At 45.5% G+C, this 20,842-nt stretch overlaps 1 protein-coding gene across 4 annotated transcripts in view; it reads left to right on the top strand.

Annotated features, from left to right (window-relative positions):
- LOC102991696 (disintegrin and metalloproteinase domain-containing protein 12) overlaps window positions 1-20,842 on the top strand; it is a 698,539-nt gene that overhangs the window by 246,933 nt on the left and 430,764 nt on the right. For 3 of the 4 annotated variants that reach the window (XM_024121217.2, XM_024121215.2, XM_024121216.1), the window contains 3 exons: window positions 981-1,044; window positions 5,085-5,184; window positions 5,273-5,411. In XM_024121217.2, the coding sequence (XP_023976985.1) occupies window positions 981-1,044; window positions 5,085-5,184; window positions 5,273-5,311 (203 nt within the window). In that variant the 3' untranslated portion in view covers window positions 5,312-5,411. Of the gene's footprint in view, window positions 1-980; window positions 1,045-5,084; window positions 5,185-5,272; window positions 5,412-20,842 lie in introns of those variants that run through there. The other variant, XM_055081255.1, reaches the window with a different exon arrangement.

Here is a 20,842-nt window from a genome sequence, read left to right as displayed (position 1 = left end):
TGGGGTCTTGGCTGGGGGGTCACAGGGAGCCCACTGCAGCTCCATGATTGAAGGACGCCGAGTCCCCTGTCTGCTTATGCTGAATGAAGGCAGGGGAGCTGGTTACCGTCCAGGGGTTCCAGACAGTATGTGTGGTGGCTGCTCGGATGCATCCCCATGCAACAAGCACCCCCATGAAACGTTTTTGTGTGCCAGCCTCTCGGCTAACCCATAGGGCTGAGAGTCTCGGGGGATTTCAGAGTTATCGCAAAAAGGTATACACCATTTTTGAAAAAACACAGACCATTTTTAAGTGTGCCATCTGTAAGCATCCTTGTTATGAGCAATATGTACTTTCATTAAAAAAATTCCAGACTCATAGTCATTTTTAGCCACCGTGTACTTTCTTAAAGGACACTAGACAGACATGACTATTATGTTGTCCATAACATTTTCTGACCTTGGGAAGGGCTCATCCCTCCGTTAGAAAGGATGCAGAGGCTGAGCATCCCTGATGGAGACTACAATTGTGAGTGGAGGCTCCTGCTCTCAAAGTGTTCTAGCAATAGTGGGAGATTTCCTTGTCCTCAGAGGCACCAAAAACCTAGTGTGGAGATTTTCTGTGGATGGCGTGACCTCACACCCAGGGCGCTGCACCCAGAGCGACACTGAAACACATTTTCGTGCCACAGTGGCAACTCCCCAGTAAACTATGACTCTTTATTGCTAAATGCAGCATGCAAAGGAGTCACTGACCATAGAGTCTATTAGATGTTAACCTTGAACTTCCTGCCCATATTTATAGCTGTTTGTTGATTTCAATACAACTGTGCATGGTGTGTGTGTCTACTGAGTCCTGCCGTGTTTGTAACAGACTGGGCTTAGAATAAGGATGGGTAACAGAGAGTGAACTAAGCCCACCATGATGTTTCTCTAGAAATGTGCGACATCTGTACCTTCTGAAGTTAATCCTCTTTTTTCCACTTTTTTTTTTTTCCCAGATAACTTGTTCAAACCGAAAGAAAGGTACATTTCAGAGAAGGAGATGCACATGCGATCTAAAAGGTACTTGGTTATATTGTGTGAGCTCAAAAAAAGTGGGGGAGGAGGGAGGAGGTATGGCTTGATGGATCCAGGCACTGTCCAGCTGGGCCACTATTTCTAGGTCCACGTTTAAGCTCTGAGGTCTTCTTGGCCGTGGATTTGAAAAGCTGGCTGAAAGAAGTGAAGTTGTTCAGTTGCGCCTCTGAATGCTAATATCGTTCTTGGAAAAACCTTAGGAAAGTAGTGGGTCTTGGATTCTGAGTCAGTCCTGTAATTGGTCTCTAAGACATCCCCAGACTCGTAACAGGAAAGCTTCTGCACTTTCCCTCGTTGCTCTGGGCGGGTGCTGTTTGTCACTGTGCACCTGCGCAGATAATTTTAGGAGGAGGAGAGAAGCTAGGTCTCCTGAGGGCCTTGACAGTGGCAGAGCCTGGAGAAAAGCATCCAGACTTGGAGGCCGATGGTGCATGGGGCCGGCGAAGCCACAGAGGGCCACCAGCCGGCCTTCTTGGCACTGCATCGCGGGCGGGCTTGGCGGCCCTGCTGCCCGCAAACTCTCCCTGCCCCGCCTGGCTGGTTGCTATTCTAGACGCCCACTGATTCTCACCAACACACAAAGGCTGCCATTCTTTCTGAGACCTGGCCTCCCAACCCAAATGTAATAACTTGACAGAGTTTGCCAAGTTCATCCAAGTAAAATGTCATTAGTTTATAATAAAGTATCTAGCACTGGGAGGATCTATAACAATTAAACCAAATTGATAGAACAACTTAGAGAAACCATCAAAATAGGAAGAATACATTTCTCCCCACTCCAGGCGCAAAATCTCTGCTTTCCCATGATTATATTGTTTCCATGACAATTAGCCAACTTTGATTATCTGTAGGCAACCTCTTTGTAAATAAAAAAGTAAGAGTGAGGAGGAAGGGAACCATCCCATTAATGACCCAATGCGCAGCTTTCTAACTGGGGTTTTTAAAGGGCCACTGGGTTTCAAGACCTGCCGTTTCAGAAGTGCAAAGTTGTGTATACCTCATGCCAAAAGTATTCCTTTTTCAATTTGGTGGAAAATTCAGCCAAATCTTCCCCTCCTGGTCCCTAAGTCCAGAGCTGCTATTATGGAGACTTGAAATTAAAATGTAGATCTCAAAGCAGCATTCGTGGACAGAGTATCACCATTATCATTTTACTGAAGAGGAAACTGAGGCTCTGAGAGGACCGATGAGCAGAGTATGCTGTTCCCCACATCATGGCTTCGCTGGCTGGAAGCCAGGTCTCCTCAGATGCGGTCAGTAACGGGACATCCGCTCTGCTCTGTGGGCTGTGCCCTGGGGGGGCTCAGACCCCGGTTCTCAGACCTCACGCACCCACAGAATCACACTGGAGCTGCCTTTTCTTTTGTATTCTTTGTTATTAGTTATATTATTAAATTACGTTTTCATTAAAAAGATTCAAACAGAGGAGAGAGAGCTGAGCTCCCTCATGACTGACTGTCCCCCCCTCCCGCCCCACCTCCTGCCCCACCTCCCAGCCTTGTACTTTCTCCAGAGACACCACAGTTATCAGCATCCTATATAGCATTCCAGGCCTTTCTCTCTGCCTGAAAATAGACGTTTATTTGTACATCTATTTAGACGTACAAATTAGATAACTATTTAGTATCTAATTAGATGACTATTATTAGCTATCTAACTCTTAACCATAGATGGGATCATGCTATATATAATATTATCTTTCTGTAGCTTGCTTCTTTTACGTTGTGTCTGTGAGGTCTTTTTCTATGTCAGAAGACATGGATGATTTTCCTCATTGATGCAGAGTGGGTCCATTGTACAAATGTGCCATAATTTATTGAGGATGCCCTGTTAAGAAAATACTGCAGCAGAAGCTCCAGGGCTGAGGCCTAGGAATTTTTATCCGAAGCTCCCCACACGATCAGATGGTCAGGATCGGGACGATGCGTCTCTATGGACCCAGAAGGATTTCCACTGTGGAGCTTTGGGACATGTCAGGTGTCCTGCTGACCCTGACAGTCTTCTCCTGGTCCCCTCTAGAATGCTCTTCGATTCGGCAATCGTGTGTTCATTTATGCATTTAGATCATGTCGATGCCCTCAGTGTGCCAGGCACTGTGCTACGTGCAAGCAATTCCCAGGTCACTCTACACTACATGACTGGGAGCGGTGTTGCATGAAGTCTGACAGACCGAGGCCAACTCCCAGCCCCTCATTCACCAGCCGAGGGACGTCACTGGCCTCCTGCCCTCGCTGGGGATGGGTTCCTCACTCCCATAACAGCAGGACACTGGACGGCGTCTCTTTCAACTGTCGTGAGGGCTACCCCGGGAAAATTCGTGTCAGATGATTAGCCTGGTAAGGAGCCCTCTTGCACTGTTGGTGGGAATGTAAATTGGTGCAGCCGCTATGGAGGACAGTATGGAGGTTCCTTTAAAAACTAAAAATAGAGCTACCATACGACCCAGCAATCCCACTCCTGAGCATATATTGAGAGAAAAGCATAATTCGAAAAGACACATGCTTCATAGCAGTGAATGTTCATAGCAGCACTGTTCACAGTAGCCGGGATATGGAAGCAACCTCAGTGTCCATCGACAGAGGAATGGATAAAGAAGATGTGGTCTACATATACAGTGGAATATTACTCGGCCATAAAAAAGAATGAAATAATGCCATTTGTAGCAACATGGATGGACCTAGAGATGATCATACGGAGTGAAGTAGGTCAGACAGAGAAAGACAGATATCATATGATATCAATTATATGTGGAATCTAAAAAAATAATGAGAGAAATGAACTTATTTGCAAAACAGAAATAGACCCACAGACGTAGAAAACAAACTTATGGTTACCAAAGGGGACAGGCGGGAAGGGTAGATTAGGAGTTTGGGATTAACACGTACACACTACTATATATAAAATAGAGAACCAACAAGGACCTACTGTACAGCACAGGGAACTAGAATCAATACTTTGTAATAACCTATAAAGGAAAAGAACCTGAAAAATAATATATATGTATATGTATAACTGAATCACTGCTGTACACCTGAAACTAACATAACATTATAAATCAGCTGTATTTCAATAAAAAATAAATAGATAAAAATTTTAAAAAGGTAAATTCATAAAAAGATTATCAGCCTAGTGCCCTATAACCAAGACAATGTCACCTGCTAATATTGTCGTCATCAATACTTGTATAGTTTGTAATTATTATTTTAAGAGGGCAACACGTTAAACAAATTTTGTCTGGCTTTCCAACATGAGAGAAAATAAAACAAGAGCTGTTAAGCCAAGCGCCACGTGTACAGCACCCCAAAAGCTCAGGCTACAGTGTCTCTCCTCTGTGTCTGTGGATTCCAGCAGAAATCTTGTTTGGCATCAGTACATAAACAATTTCTGTAGGGAAGTAAGAAGAAAGGGCCCAGAAGAAGGGTCCCTCAGGCCCTGCTTGTATCTTGGAAGCTCCTAATTTTACACCAGGACAAGAACCTAATATCAATACATATGCCTGAGAGGTATTTGGAAACAGCTTAATTAGGAATTCAGTAGGTAAAGAGGCAAACACATATTTTATGTGTGTGTCTTTCCAGTACGATTCCTGCTACTTCTATTGGTTCGCTGCTCCTTTTCTAAGTCATAGGGAGACAAAAATTGAGTGGCAAAAGGGATTTGGTTACAGGTAAGTTTACACTCAGAGTGGCAAAGCGGTAGGTCTAGAATCTCTCACTTTACAAGCAAGTGGTTAATTATCGTAGAAGATGGAGGCACAAGAAAAGTGACTTCCGATTAAACAACCGGCCTGTCCAGCTTCGCCCTGGGTGGGGCTCCGTCAACTGTGTGGCCCCTGCCTGGGCAGTCCCATCTGGAGATGGTCAGGGGAGCCCCGGGTCTTGGGGTCTCACAGATGCGAGGTGGCCCATATGCAGCTGATCGTCCCTTTGAAATGGAAGAGCCTGCTGACAAGAGAGGACACAGATCCACAGCACATACACACGCTGTCTCGCTACCATTCAGAATGTTTTCTGAATCTGTTTCAGAATCTATAATAACTTGCCGGAAGTTAGAAAGAAAAAAGAAGAACAAAAGAAAAGGGTGATCTTACAGAGTAACAGACTCCGGGCCGAAGTCTTCAAAAAGGTAATGGCCCGGCCGCCAGCAGGTGTGACGTGTGTGTGGTGCCCAGATGCTGACTCTGAACTTGACTTCTTTGTCTCTAATTCCCTAGCAATTACTGGACCAGCTCCTTCAAAGGAACGCAGTCTAACCACAGGCTGCCCTGCTGACCCTCTACCTGGACCTGGGATGACTTCAAACGCTGGATAAGCCATTAAACTTAGCATTATCTTCATGACGTGAAACACTTATTTGACTTTTGATTTTTTTTTTTTCATAAAGGAAAGCATAGCTTCCTGAATCGCTGACCCAAACCAAGCAGAAATAATAACCCTTGAGGAAATGGATCATCAGACTGCAGTGGGATAATCAGCTCAACTGAACCCACTCGATACAGTCCCTTCATTTTTTTTTACTTCTGAATTTTATCTTTTGCTTCTGGTTTTTCCCCCTACCATTTCCACTCAGGCAGAAAGGTCTTCTCTGCTCAAGTGGGCTTAGATCCCTGGGAGCTGGGTTTGTTTTTTCATGGAAATTTCTAGGACCTAAAATACATCACTTTCAAAATACCAATCTCAACTTCTGCCAGTTCTGCAAACTCCAAATTTGGGGATATCACACGGTGTGTTTGAAACCTCTCTGGGTGTGTGTGCCATGTAATACTGAAGGCAGACTTTGGAACTAGGCGGGCGCTCTGCCAGAGGCTGGGGGCAAGTGACCTGTTTCTTGGTGACCTGGGGTGATCAGAGCAGCCCTCACTACTCCCAGCCTACTCCCAGGACCTGACTTCGTTTAGCAAAAGAGCCTATTTCCATGGAAGCCACGAGGGCAGAATTGGCTGAAAAAATTTGTAGGCAACTTCAGTGTTTTCTGTAAACCCTCCAGCCCCCAAAAGGAGCTGTGTTGCTGAAAATGGCCTGATGGCTCCAACTCTAACGTTTGTTCCTCCAGACAATTACAATGTCCAATATTTATAAATGTGCGTTTGGGGAGTGAAGAGCAATAGTTTTGTCAAAAATGGAAATAGGGCTTCCCTGGTGGCGCAGTGGTTGGGAGTCCGCCTGCCGATGCAGGGGACGCGGGTTCGTGCCCCGGGCCGGGAGGGTCCCACGTGCCGCGGAGCGGCTGGGCCCGTGAGCCACGGCCGCTGGGCCTGCGCGTCCAGAGCCTGTGCTCCGCGGCAGGAGGGGCCCATAGCAGTGAGAGCCCCGTGTACCGCAAAAAAAAAAAAAAAAAAAAAAAAAGGAAATAAATGCAATTATTACAAAAATTAAAGTATTGCTCTATTCCGTGTTCTGTGTTACGAACCAAGCAGCCAGTACAGATGGTGCTCAGAAATGTCACCAAGGTCCAGTGGGGACCTCTGACCTGCGCCTGTGCCACCACCTTCTGACCATCACAGCCCCCAGGTCAGGGCCCTTGTTCTTCCCGATGCCTGGGGAGAAGGTTTTTCCCAGGGAGCTGGCATGAGAGGTGTCAGGATGTTGCTGAGAGCAAGGTTAGGATCCTGAAGTCCCCACATCTCACTAGGAATCTCCCCGGGAATGAGAAGGCAGTTGAGGGGATTAGGCAGGAGCCCTGGAGACACTTCTGTCCCTTTCCCTCCTCCCACGGCTGCATACGCCATCCCCTCTTCCTGGAATGCCTTTCCTCTGCGTATCTGCTGGAAAACTATTGGAAAGCTCAGCCTCTGAGTTCTCTCCTGTCACGTCTCCGCCGCCCTGCCCTCAGTATGGATGGGCACTTCACTCTGGGTGCACGTGGCATCAGAACCTGTGCGGCGTTGCCCAGCAAGATGATCTGACCATGCCACCGTGAGTGGAGACTCTGGATTCACGTCTTGGCTGCACTGCTCCCTGGTCTGTGGCTGTAGGCAAGGGTATCAGTCTGGACCCCATCAGGAGAGAGGAACCTCACAGCGACGTGAACAGGGAAGTTTAATGTACATGGTTATAAACCCTAACAGAGGATTGGAGTGATGTGGGATTGGCTACTGAGCAGTAAAGAGAACTCAAAAGAATACAGGTGGGAACAGCAGATAAAGGAGCAGTGCTGCCCTGAGGACAAATACTCCCCAGGCTCCTGGGCTAAGATCTAGGTATTGTTGGAAATGCAGTAGTTGTGGTTCAGCAGGTGCAGAGGAGTTTCTGGGGTGCCATGTGGATGGAACCTGCTGGAAATCCACTCTAGGATGCAGGGGGAGCTGTCTTCTTGGAGGCACTCTGCTACAGCACCACCTGAGGGAGGCGCCGGGGTAGGCAGCTGGCCACCCAGTGCCGCCGGTAGCTTGACCTGTAGGAACTGGGTGGGTGGATGGGGGGGTGCACGTTTGCAGGGACTTTGAGCCACTGTCCCTGGTGTGGGAAGCCATGCCCTTCTCCTCCTGCAGTGTCTCTCCTGCTCCCTCTACTGGCAGAGCATGGCAGTGTGCCAGCAGGTGGAGGGGAGACATTGCAAGGGCCTGGATCCATTTTAACAGAGAAGGCAAAAAGGGTGACTTTGGAGGTGTGGGATGATAAACTGACTGGTGTGGCCAGTTACTTAACCTTGCCTCAGTTTGCTTATCTATCAAATGGAGATAGGTTTGTTATAGGAATGGAATGAGCCAGTGTGAGTGGAGTGCTTAGAAGGGTACCTGGCCCAAAGCAAATAGCCTGAGTGTGTCCTGTCATAGGTACAGAGACGTGGAAGCAGAGTGTCCTGATAAACCCTGAGCACAGAGCCAGCAGTTGTTCATTCTCATAACCCCTCAGCCTGGCACTGAGAAGGTGCACCCAAAAGACTGTTGAATTTGTAGACGTTGCTACAGCAAAAATCAGTCGTACAAACAGGATGCTTTGCAAACGTGTTGTCTCTCAAGCTCTTCTCACTCTTAGAAACAATTTCAACAGCATGGTTAGGCTTGCCCTTAAGCTTAATTCGGCTTTTGTGAAATTACTCGGCCTCTTCCGGATTTTGTTTTGTCATCGAATCTGATATTAGTTTAGGGCAGTCTTTCTTAGGTAGCCGTCCTGCCACACCTTTTTCTTGTTTTTCTTTAATATCTTCAGAGAGTTTCCAAAGCTTTCCCTAACCAATAATTTAAATTCAGGGCCCACCACTTCTAGACAGTTCTGTGACACTTTCTAAAAAGTGGATTTATGTGAGCTAACATCTAAATATCTCAGAATGCCTCGATGGAGCCAGCTTGCAACAATGTCCACGAAGGGCGTCCCCGCTCTTTGCAAACCTGATGTCAGGTGTTTAAATCAAAAGAATAAATCAAAGCCCACCTGAGATTAAATGCCACTGACTAATGTATTTCTTAGGACAGTCTTAACTAAGGTGCCTGAAGTAAGCAGTGGGGAGGAATATACGATGTCTGGCTTGAGCCAGCCTTCCCTCTGGGCAGCCAGCTCAGGACAAGGCTGCAAATTAAAGGTTTGGTTTCTTCTCTATGATTTTAGTTGTTGTTTTTTGTTCTTCAATGCTGATGAGTGAATTTCAGGTATCCGGCATTTCTTTTCTGTTATAATGAGGTTGTAACAGAAATATAATAATGTTATAATAAATATGGAAGTAAAGGTTTGAATCATAATAGCTGTCCCTATAGTTCTGTCAGGAATTGGTCACCATGTGCTGGATTCTCTTATTAAAATCAGACTTCGGGAAAGACTAGGGTTTTGAAATTCTAAGTAGAATTTACCATTGTAACTTCAATAATCAAATTCTGTCCTAGAGCTGATTTCTTTACCCCTAAGTTTGTTTGGGTTCTGGCATGGAGCAAGCCTTCAATGATAATGCAAGTAGCAGGAGTTAAACTTTTGTAGCTGGTATTTGTGAGCTCGGACCAGGCAACATTTGGAATCATTTGAGATGGACAGACCAGACGGTCCCAGCACCAGCCTGTCTTGCTGTGGTCTCCATGACTTCACGTCGGAGGCCTATTTTGGTGATTTTTCCTCTCTGCCAGCTGGTAATGGAATAATGGAAAAACAATTGCCTGGGTTTTTTTTTAGCCAGCGTCGATTGCCAGTCCAACTTCCTGGAAGCTGTGTGCTCCCTGGGTGAGTCAGCAAATGCTTGCTCAGATGAAACAAGGCTCATTGAAAGAACTATCTGTGAAACAACCAATTGTTGCAGAGTGTTTGAAAATCCTATTCCCTCAGGAGTCCTCCCACGTCAGCACTTGTCGGTATAAAAGTTGCAGGCCATGGACCTGGTCTCCAACCATATCAAGTGGCCTACGGTCTGAGCATGAGGTAGATCAGGTGCAGAACAAGAGGAAGGGGATGTGCGGCCACCTCGCCCCACTGGAGAGGGTCTCTGACAGCAGGCACAGGCGGGTGCTGGGTCAAGGAAGTAAGAACGTGATGGCAAATAAGAAAAAGGATTCACTGTGGGTTTGTGTGAGAGTGTGGGCATGTGCTTTAAAAGCAAAGGAAATGATCTGTGACGTGATTAAAATGAGTCTATCAGCAGATGGTTCTCCGTTACAGAGTTCATTGTATTCGTACTTTCATCACTACTTGACAATGACGCACGAATGTCTAGCTAAACAGAGACCTTTTGGAATCGGCTGTCCCTGAGCCGAACGAGCCACCCCAAGGGCTGAAACACTTTGGAAGTTGCTCCAGCCTCCTCTGTCCCCCGTGGACACGATGCCCCCCCACTTCTCTGGAGAGCAGGCTGTCAGAAACTTCCCTGAGAATCCACGGCCCGTCTCCCCACCGTCGGGCTGCCGGTCTGGGAGAGGCGGGCTCCTCCAGGCAGATGTTTTCTCCACGTGGAGCATAGTGATGATATTGGCACGTTGCCCCCAAAATGGAGGGTTTCTTTCAAGTCCATCGGCTGCCTCAGGCAGAGTTCTGATGCTGGGACCCCAAGAGACTGTCTGAGGTGGTTGTCTGGGGTGTGCGTAGGGGGGCAAGTCACTGAACTCCTTCCCCTTTCTCTTGCTTCTCTAAGAAGGTTTTCACATCCGCTTCAGGGCTGCTGCTGTTACCTGCCAGGCTGCAGCCGGAAACGTGACTTCAAGCAGGGGTCTTTCTCTCAGATCTTCGCACATCAGGACCTTGACAAAGGGGTCGGGGGTGGGGAGACTTGCCTTGCCTCTAGGATCTTCAAAAAGGCTGGGTTGTTCTTATCAAGGCTTAAAAGGGAAGAGAAAGACGTTTGGGGGTCTAACTTGCAGCTGGGGAAAGAAAAATTAAGAATTTCTTTAAATCTTTTGGGTGAGACAACGCCAGCGTGAAAGACATAGGAAAAATGTCCTGTGTATGACTTTCAGAGCATCCTTCCTTTGTTCAAATAGCTGAACTTTGCTGACATGCCTGAAATGGGGCAACAGCTGTAACTGACATCAGAGGAAAGATATTACAAGGGTTACCCATGTTAACTGCGTCCGACGTGTAAGATCTTTTCATCAGAGCCGATGGGGCCGCCTGCCTTACTTTGCCCACTGATGTCAGCAAGAGGGACATTATAAATCTTTTCACTGCTGCCTATTTATAAAGAAATAAACCCACACTGTGTGTTAAATCCGCTGCGGTTCCTCGTGACTGTTGTTATTACACGGATGCTGAAGGAGTTAGCGATGATGATCCACTTAACGGTTATGTGTTGCCAAATATGTGCTTACCATTAAAAGCTATTGAGCTCACGTACAGAATTTTTGTGTTTGTTTTTGTTTAAAAATATACCTGGAGGCTGGTTAGGCCAGAGTTAATTATCATATGCTGACATAATTATAATTCCAAGTCTTGCTCTCTCAGTTGAAACGTTTATTAAATCAAAATAATCCAGGATATTTTTCTGGGTTTTCGGTAGCCCGTGACATTTCATTAGCAAGGCTAAGCCTACGTCTCTACGATGGATAAGAAAGATTTGTGCGTGGATTAAACTGGGGTGTGTAGACATCAGCATTTCTAGATGGGGAAATTGATTCTAATTGGTGATATATATGCCTTTGCAGAATTTGTTTCAGATTGGGGAGTTTCAACCCTAATTCTCAGTTAGCAGTTGAGCCAGATTCCTCTACCTCCCAGCCCTGCCCCACACGAAGTGGTCTTGGATTGGTCAACAGTGAGCATCCTCTGAACAGAAAAGAGGAGAGCTTGAACAGAAAACCGCTGGACCCAGGATCCCATCCAAGTGTTTCTAAAAAGGATAGCTTAGAATTTTTCTTTTTTCTTGAGTGTTAACCACGTGTCACACAGCGAGACATTTTCCCTCTATCCATCTTAGGTTCTCAGGGCTCTGTAACAAAAAAACAGACTAACAAGACCAAGACAAACAAGTTTATTAACATGTAGTCCCGTATACACATGGGAGGGGCTCAGGGATGAGTAAAACAGGGTCTCAGATCTGCTCTCAGGTCCTCAGAGAGCAATGGACCCGTTACTGACCGAATGTTTGTAACCCCACAAACTCACTTTGTGAAGCCTTAACTCCCTGTGGCTGTATTTGGAGATGGAGCATCTATAGAAATAATTAAGGCTAAGTGAGGTCACGAGGGTGGGGCCCTGATCCGGCAGGACTAGTGTCCTTATAAGAAGAGATGGCAGAGGGCTGGCGCTCTGTGTCTCCCAGGGCACAAGGAAGAGGTCGTGTGAGCACACAACAAGAGAGCGGCCGCCTGCAAGCCAAGGGAAGAGACCTTGAAGTGAAACGTACCTTGCCGGCACCTTGATCTTGGACTCCTCAGCCTCCAGAAATGTGACAGATTTACGTTAGAAAAGCCCCTCAGTATGTGGTATTTCATATGGCAGCCTGAGTAGACTAAGACAGGACCCTTGCTGTCCTCTGCATCCACGCTGTTCCTTGCCTGTTCTACCGGCATCTGCTACCCAAGTCCATGGCAGGTGAGCTCTCTGAGCTTGAGCCGCGGGTTTGCCTCTTGGTGGGTGTCAAGCCAGTAGGCACAGCCAAGCCAAGGACTGGGAGAAGGAAGGATTTATTATTACTTGCAGCAAGTAAGGAGAACACTGAGGATCCTTCCTAAAGCAGAGTCTCCCAGAACAGCAAAATTGGGGAAGTTTTAAGCTAAAAGTACATGCATATTCATGAGGGGGCTTGAGCAGAGGAGAATTCAGCCTAGAGTTGGGGCAGAGGTCCACAGGGTCCAGGCTTTAGTTGGCTGAAGTCAGGAAGATCAACATCACCATTCTGTCCTGGGGGCCTTTGTTCCCGCAGAACTCAAAGATACATTGTCATGTATATCCCTTGAGGAGGCACAAGGACTCTGTTTTATCACTGCAGTCTTATTTGACTGACTTTTCTCTGTCCTGTTCAAGGGCAAGCCTCGCGGCCAGGCTGAGATCACAGGATGGCTTAGGCCAAAATGAGTTCTTTATGTCAAGAAAGCCGTTCCTGGTTCTCTTTCTCTGGGGACCCCTAACCTATCTGCTTACCCGGTGACTCCCCTAGACCCCCAGTCCCTGTGCTTTGCATCCCTTGTCTACAAGGGCACTTTGCTCTCACTGGCACAACTCCCTTGCTAGTTTGCCAAGCAGTACCATTAGCTTCCCTGTCTACCCATGGAGCATACAGGAACTTCTCAACACCTTCCTGCATGCCCCATGGAAAGGTCTGGAAACACACGGAGAAACAAAGCCCTTCCTCTGTCCAAACTAGAGGAAGTGGATTTCTCCTCTAGGTCATATTCTAGATTTCCTCTGCCTCTGACATATAGTTAGATAATCTCCAAGATCAAGTCTCTTAGGTGGAGCCCTTGCCATGCTAATGAAACCCAAGGAATTCTGAAAATTACCTTCTCCTCCCCCACACAGCTTGGCTTTCAAGACTGTTGTCTCATGAAAGATATTGAGAGAGTGGGTTTCAGGGCTCAAGTTGCTCCAGGGTCTCTTTCTGTTTTCTGAGATATCGCCACTCCTTTCTTTCCTGGGGGGACACATCTCAAGGCTGATGAACAGACACATGGACAGATCATTCACATTCCACATGGGCGGGCAGGTGGGGAGGCTTCTGACTGGACTGGCTTCCTTTTAATAGGAGATGGAGTGGTGGTGTGTTTGTGCATGTGTGCGGCCTAGGGGGCGGGGATAGTTTCTAAGTCGGATAAGAATGGACTGCTATGATGTTAAAATCACTCTTAAAAATCCCTAAGTGCTATCTGGAAGGCAGACTAACTTCTCTCCATGCTCTGAAACAGATCGATTGAGCCCCAGCTAAAGAAACCGGCATGTTTAGGGGACGTGATACACACAAAAAGTTTCTTTTAAAATTACTAGAGGGCTTGCCTGGTGGCGGAGTGGTTGAGAGTCCACCTGCCAATGCAGGGGACACGGGTTCGAGCCCTGGTCTGGGAAGATCCCACGTGCCGCGGAGCAGCTAAGCCCGTGCGCCACAACTACTGAGCCTGCGCGTCTGGAGCCTGTGCTCCGCAACAAGAGAGGCCGCGACGGTGAGAGGCCCGCGCACCGCGATGAAGAGTGGCCCCCGCTCGCCGCAACTAGAGAAGGCCCTCGCGCAGAAACGAAGACCCAACACAGCCCAAAATTAAAAAATAAATAAATAAAATTTAAAAAAAAATTACTAGAATCCCACTCAGCACAGTGAGGCGAGACCATAGATTCCCACCTGCCATCTTGTCCTCCAGCAGGGCAGAGGCCTGGGGCATCACCCCTTGCTGTTTAAATTGTTCCCCCTCCCTCCCCTGAGCTGGCCTCTGAATTAAGAAAAGCCCACGAGTGTGGTGTGACCCCCCAGAATAATCTCCGTTTTACATGAGGAAATGAAGGAAGTGAGGGAGGATGGTGTAAGTGGCCCAGGTAATTTCATGTGGGTGGGTTGGGCTGAGACCTGAACCACGCCAACTTCCCTCCAGAATGTTCGAGCTCTTCATGCTGACACCATGCTGCACGTGTGCACATGTGTCTAAGAATGAAAGGTGCGGACCTACTTTGGCATTTCACTAACATTTTAAGTAACATTACTGACAATGAAGAGACCAGGAGGAATAGCTTATCCTTGACGATTTTAAGGTCCCTGGCTGGGCCGGAAAATTAAACTGACAAAGACAGATGAATAGGAGAAAGCAAATTTATTTCAGTTTTCCATGCCATGGGAGCCTTCATTAGGAAATGAACACTTGGGAGTACCTTCAAGATGACGGAGGGGTAAGACGTGGAGATCACCTTCCTCCCCACAGATACATCAGAAATACATCTACATGTGGAACAGCTCCTACAAAACACCTACTGAACGCTGGCAGGAGACCTCAGATGTCCCATAAGGCAAGAAACTCCGCATGTACCTGGGTAGGGCGAAAGAAAAGAGAAAAAACAGAGACGAAGGAATAGGGATGGGACCTGCACCTCTGGGAGGGAGCTGTAAAGGAGGAAAAGTTTCCACACACTCGGAGCCCCTTCGCCGGCGGACACGGGGTGGCAGGGGGGGAAACTTCGGAGCAACAGAGGAGAGCGCAGCCACAGGGGTGCAAAGGGCAAAGCGGAGAGATTCCCGCTCAGAGGATCGGTGCCGCCCGGCACTCACCAGCCCGAGAGGCTCGTCTGCTCAGCCGCCAGGGCGGGCGGGGGCTGGGAGCTGAGGCTCGGGCTTCGGTCGGATCCCAGGGACAGGACTGGGGTTGGCGGTGTGAACACAGCCTGAAGGGACTAGAGCACCACGGCTGGCCGGGAGGGAGTCCGAGCAAAAGTCTGGACCTGCCTAAGAGGCAAGAGACCATTGTTTCCTGGTGTGCGAGGAGAGGGGATTCAGAGCACCGCCTAAACGAGCTACAGAGACGGGTGTGAGCCACGGCTATCAGCACGGACCCCAGAGACGGGCACGAGACTCTAAGGCTGCTGCTGCCGCCACCAAGAAGCCTGTGTGCGAGCACAGGTCACTCTCCACACCGCCCCTCCCGGGAGCCTGTGCAGCCCGCCACCGCCAGGGTCCCGGGATCCAGGGACAGCTTCCCCGGGAGAATGCTCGGCACGTCTCAGGCTGCTGCAACGTCACGCCGGCCTCTGCCGCCGCAGGGTCGCCCCGCATCCGTGCCCCTCCCTCCCCCGGCCTGAGTGAGCCAGAGCCCCCGAATCAGCTGCTCCTTTAACCCCGTCCTGTCTGAGTGAAGAACACACGCCCTCAGGTGACCTACACGCAGAGGCGGGGCCAAATCCAAAGCTGAACCCCAGGAGATGTGCGAACAAAGAAGAGAGAGGGAAATCTCCCCCAGCAGCCTCAGGAGCAGTGGATTAAATCTCCACAGTCAACTTGATGCACCCTGCATATGAGGAACACCTGATGTGTTCCATCATCCTAAAAATGAGGCAGTGGACTATGGGAGCAACTGTAGACTTGGGGTTTAGTTTCTGCATCTAATTTGTTTCTGTTTTATGTTTATCTTAGTTTAGTATTTAGGGTTTATTATCATTGGTACATTTGTTTATGGATTTGGTTGCTCTCTTCCTTTTTTTATATATAGATATATATTTTTTTCCTTTTTCTCTTTTTGTGAGTGTGTATGTGTATCCTTCTTTGTGTGATTTTGTCTGTATAGCTTTGCTTTTACCATTTGTCCTACGGTTCTGTCTGTCTGCGGTTTGTTTTTTTTTTTTTTTAGTATAGTTTTTAGTGCTTGATATCATTGGTGGATTTGTTTTTTGGTTTGCTTGCTCACTTCTTTCTTTCTTATTCTAAATTTTTAATATTTTTTATTTTGTATTTTAATAACATTATTTTATTTTATTTTTTTCTTTCTTTCTTTCTTTTTTTCTCCCTTTTCTTCTAAGCCGTGTGGCTGAAAGGGTCTTGGTGCTCCGGCCAGGTGTCAGGCCTGTGCCGCTGAGATGGGAGAGCTGAGTTCAGGACATTAGTCCACCAGAAACCTCCCGACTCGATGTAATATCAAATGGCAAAAGCTCTCCCAGAGATCTCCATCTCAATGCTAAGACCCAGCTCCACTCAACAATCAGCACACTACAGTGCTGCACACCCTATGCCAAACAACAAGCAAGACAGGAACACAACCCCACCCGTTAGCAGAGGGGCTGCCTAAAATCATAATAAGGTCACAGGCACCCCAAAACACACCACAAGATGCGTTCCTGCCCACCAGAAAGACAAGATTCAGCCTCATCCACCAGAACACAGGCAACAGTCCTCTCCACCAGGAAGCCTACACAACCCACTGAACCAAACCTAGCCACTGGGGGCAGACACCAAAAACAATGGGAACTACGAACCTACAGCCAGCGAAAAGGAGACCCCAAACACAGTAAGTTAAGCCAAATGAGAAGACAGAGAAACACACAGCAGATGAAGGAGCAAGACAAAAACCCACCAGACCTAACAAATGAAGAGGAACTAGGCAGTCTACCTGAAAAAGAATTCAGAGTAATGATAGTAAAGATGATCCAAAATCTTGGAAATAGAATGGAGAAAATACAAGAAACATTTAACGAGGAACCAGAAGAACAGAAGAGCAAACAAACAATGAACAACACAATAAATGAAATTAAAAATTCTCTACAAGGAATCAAGAGCAGAATAACTGAGACAGAGGAATGGATAAGTGACCTGGAAGATAAAAGAGTGGAAATAGCTACCACAGAGCAGCATAAAAACAAAAGAATGAAGAGAATTGAGGACAGTCTCAGAGACCTCTGGGACAACATTAAATGCACCAACATTTGAATTATAAGGGTCCCAGAGAAGAAGAGAAAAAGAAAGGGACTGAGGAAATATTTGAAGAGATTATAGTTGAAAACTTCCCTAATATGGGAAAGGAAATAGTTAATCAAGTCCAGGAAGCACAGAGAGACCCATAGAGGATAAATCCAAGGAAAACACACCAAGATACATATTAATCAAACTAACAAATATTAAATGCAAAGAAAAATATTAAAAGCAGCAAGGGAAAAACAACAAATAACATATATGGGAATCCCCATAAGGTTAACAGTTAATCTTTCAGCAGAAACTCTGCAAGCCACAAGGGAGTGGCAGGACATATTTATAGTGATGAAAGGGAAAAACCTACAACCAAGATTACTCTACCCAGGAAGGATCTCATTCAGACTCAATGGAGAAATTAAAACCTTTACAGACAAGCAAAAGCTAAGAGAAATCAGCACCACCAAACCAGCTTTACAACAAAGGCTAAAGGAACTTCTCTAGGCAGGAAACACAAGAGAAGGAAAAGAAGTACAATAACAAACCCAAAACAATTAAGAAAATGGTAATAGGAACATACATATCAATAACTACCTTAAATGTAAATGGATTAAATGCTCCCACCAAAAGACGTAGACTGGCTGAATGGATACGAAAACAAGACGCGTATATATGCTGTCTACAAGAGACCCACTGCAGACCTAGGGACACAAACAGACTGAAAGTGAGGGGATGGAAAAAGATATTCCATGCAAATTGGAAATCAAAAGAAAGCTGGATTAGCAATTCTCATATCAGACAAGATAGACTTGAAAATAAAGACTATTACAGGAGACAAAGAAGGACACTACATAATGATCAAGGCAGCAATCCAAGAAGAAGATATAACAATTGTAAATATTTTATGCACCCAACATAGGAATACCTCAATACATAAGGCAAATACTAACAGCCATAAAAGGGGATATCGACAGTAACACAATCATAGTAGGGGACTTTAACACCCCACTTTCACCAATGGACAGATCATCCAAAATGAAAATAAATAAGGAAACACAAGCTTTAAATGATACATTAAACAAGATGGACTTAATTGATATTTATAGGACATTCCATCCAAAAACAACAGAATACCCTTTCTTCCGAAGTGCTCATGGAACATTCTCCAGGTTAGATCATATCTTGGGTCACAAATCAAACCTTGGTAAATTTAAGAAATTTGAAATCGTATCAAGTGTCTGTTCTGACCACAATGCTATGAGACTAGATATCAATTACAGGGAAAAATCTGTAAAAAATACAAACACATGGAGATAAACAGTACACTCCTAAATAACCAAGAGATCACTGAAGAAATCAAAGAGGAAATAAAAAATACCTAGAAAGAAATGACAATGAAAACACGATGTTCCAAAACCTATGGGATGCAGCAAAAGCATTTCTAAGAAGGAAGTTTATAATCCCTCTTACAAGTTGTATAAGAAGTTGTATACTCCTACCTCAAGAAACAAGAAACATCTCAAATAAACAACCTAACCTTACACCTAAAGCAATTAGAGAAAGAAGAACAAAAGAACACCAAAGTTAGCAGAAGGAAAGAAATCATAAAGATCTGAACAGAAATAAATGAAAGAAACAAACAAAATAACAAAGATCAATAAAACTGAAAGCTGGTTCTTTGAGAAGATAAACAAAATTGATAAACCCTTAGCCATCAAGAGAAAAAGGGAGAAGACTCCAATCAATAGGATTAGAAATGAAAAAAGGAGAAGTCACGGGCTTCCCTGGTGGTTCAGTGGTTAAGAATCGCCTGCCATTGCAGGCAGGGGACACGGGTTAGAGCCCTGGTCCAGGAAGATCCCACATGCCGCGGAGCAACTAAGCCCGTGTGCCACAACTACGGAGCCTGCGCTCTAGAGCCCACATGCCACAACTATTGAGTGCGTGTGCCACAACTACTGAAGCCCGTGTGCCTAGAGCCCGTGCTCCACAAGAGACACCACCACGATGAGAAGCCTGCACACAGCAACGAAGAGTAGCCCCCCACTTGCTGCAACTAGAGAAAGGCTAGGCGCAACAACGAAGACCTGATGCAGCCAAAAGTAATAAATTAACAAAATAAATATTTTTTTTAAAAAAAGAAAGAAAAAAGGAGAAGTAACAACTGACACTGCAGACATAAAAATGATCATGAGAGATTACTACAAGCAACTATATGCCAATAAAATGGACATCCTGGAAGAAATGCACAAATTCTTAGAAAAGCACAAACTTCTCAGACTGAACCAGGAAGAAATAGAAAGTATAAACAGACCAATCACAAGCACTGAAATTCAGACTGTGATTAAAAATCTTCCAACAAACAAAAGTCCAGGACCAGATGGCTTCACAGGTGAATTCTATCAAACATTTAGAGAAGAACTAACACCATTCCTTCTCAAACTCTTCCAAAATATAGCAGAGGGAGGAACACTCCCAAACTCATTCTATGAGGCCACCATCACCCTGATACCAAAACCAGACAAAGACGTCACAAAGAAAGAAAACTACAGGCCAATATCACTGATGAACATAGATGCAAAAATCCTCAACAAAATACTAGCACACAGAATCCAACAGCACATTAAAAGGATCATACACCATGATCAAGTGGGGTTTATCCCAGGAATGCAAGGATTCTTCAGTATATGCAAATGAACCAATGTGATACACCGTATCAACAAATTGGAGGAGAAAAACCATTAGATCATCTCAATAGATACAGACAAAGCTTTCAACAAAATTCAATGCACGTTTATGATAAAAACCCTCCAGAAGCTAGGCATAGAGGGAACTTACCTCCACAGACTAAAGGCCATATATGACAAACCCACAGCCAACATCGTTCTCAATGGTGAAAAACTGAAACCATTTCCTTTAAGATCAGGAAGAACACGGTTGTTCACTCTCACCACTATCATTCAACATAGTTATGGAAGTTTTAGCCACGGCAATCAGAGAAAAAAAAGAAATAAATGGAATCCAAGTCGGAACAGAAGAAGTAAAGCTGTCACTGTTTGCAGATGACATGATACTATACATAGAGAATCCAAAAGACTCTTCCAGAAGACTACTAGAGCTAATCAATGAATTTGGTAAAGTAGCAGGATACAAAATTAATGAACAGAAATCTCTTGCATTCCTATACACAAATGATGAAAAATCTGAAAGAGAAATTACGGAAACACTCCCATTTACCACAGCAACAAAAAGAATAAAATTCCTAGGAATAAACCTATCTGAGGAGACAAAAGGCCTGTATGCAGAAAACTATAAGATGCTGATGAAAGAAATTAAAGATGATACAAACAGATGGAGAGATATACCATGTTCTTGGGTTGGAAGAATCAATATTGTGAAAATGACTATACTACCCAAAGCAATCTACAGATTCAGTGCAATCCGTATCAAACTACCAATGGCATTTTTCACAGAACTAAAACAAAAATTCACAATATGTATGGAAACACAAAAGATTCCAAATAGCCAAAGCAATCTTGAGAGAGAAAAACAGAGCTGGAGGAATCAGGCTCCCAGACTTCAGACTGTACTATAAAGCTACAGTAATCAAGACAGTATGGTATTGGCACAAAAACAGAAATATAAATCAATGGAACAGGATAGAAAGCCCAGAGATAAACCCACGCATGTATGGTCACCTTATTTTTGATACAGGAGCAAAAATATACAATGGAGAAAAAACAGCCCCTTAAATAAGTGGTGCTGAGAAAACTGGACAGCTACATGTAAAAGAATGAAATTAGAACACTCCCTAACACCATACACAAAAATAAACTCAAAATGGATTAAAGACCTAAATGTAAGGCCAGACACTATCAAACTCTTTGAACATAGGCAGAACACTCTATGGCATAAATCACAGCAATATTCTTTCTGACCCACCTCCTAGAGAAATGGAAATAAAAACGAAAATAAACAAATGGGACCTAATGAAACTTAGAAGCTTTTGCACAGCAAAGGAAACCACAAACAAGACGAAAAGACAGCCCTCAGAATGGGAGAA

Source organism: Physeter macrocephalus, chromosome 20, assembly GCF_002837175.3.
Source record: "Physeter macrocephalus isolate SW-GA chromosome 20, ASM283717v5, whole genome shotgun sequence".
Taxonomy (NCBI): domain Eukaryota; kingdom Metazoa; phylum Chordata; class Mammalia; order Artiodactyla; family Physeteridae; genus Physeter; species Physeter macrocephalus.
The sequence above is the reverse complement of the archived record's forward strand: the minus strand, read 5'-3'. Positions and strand labels throughout refer to the sequence as shown.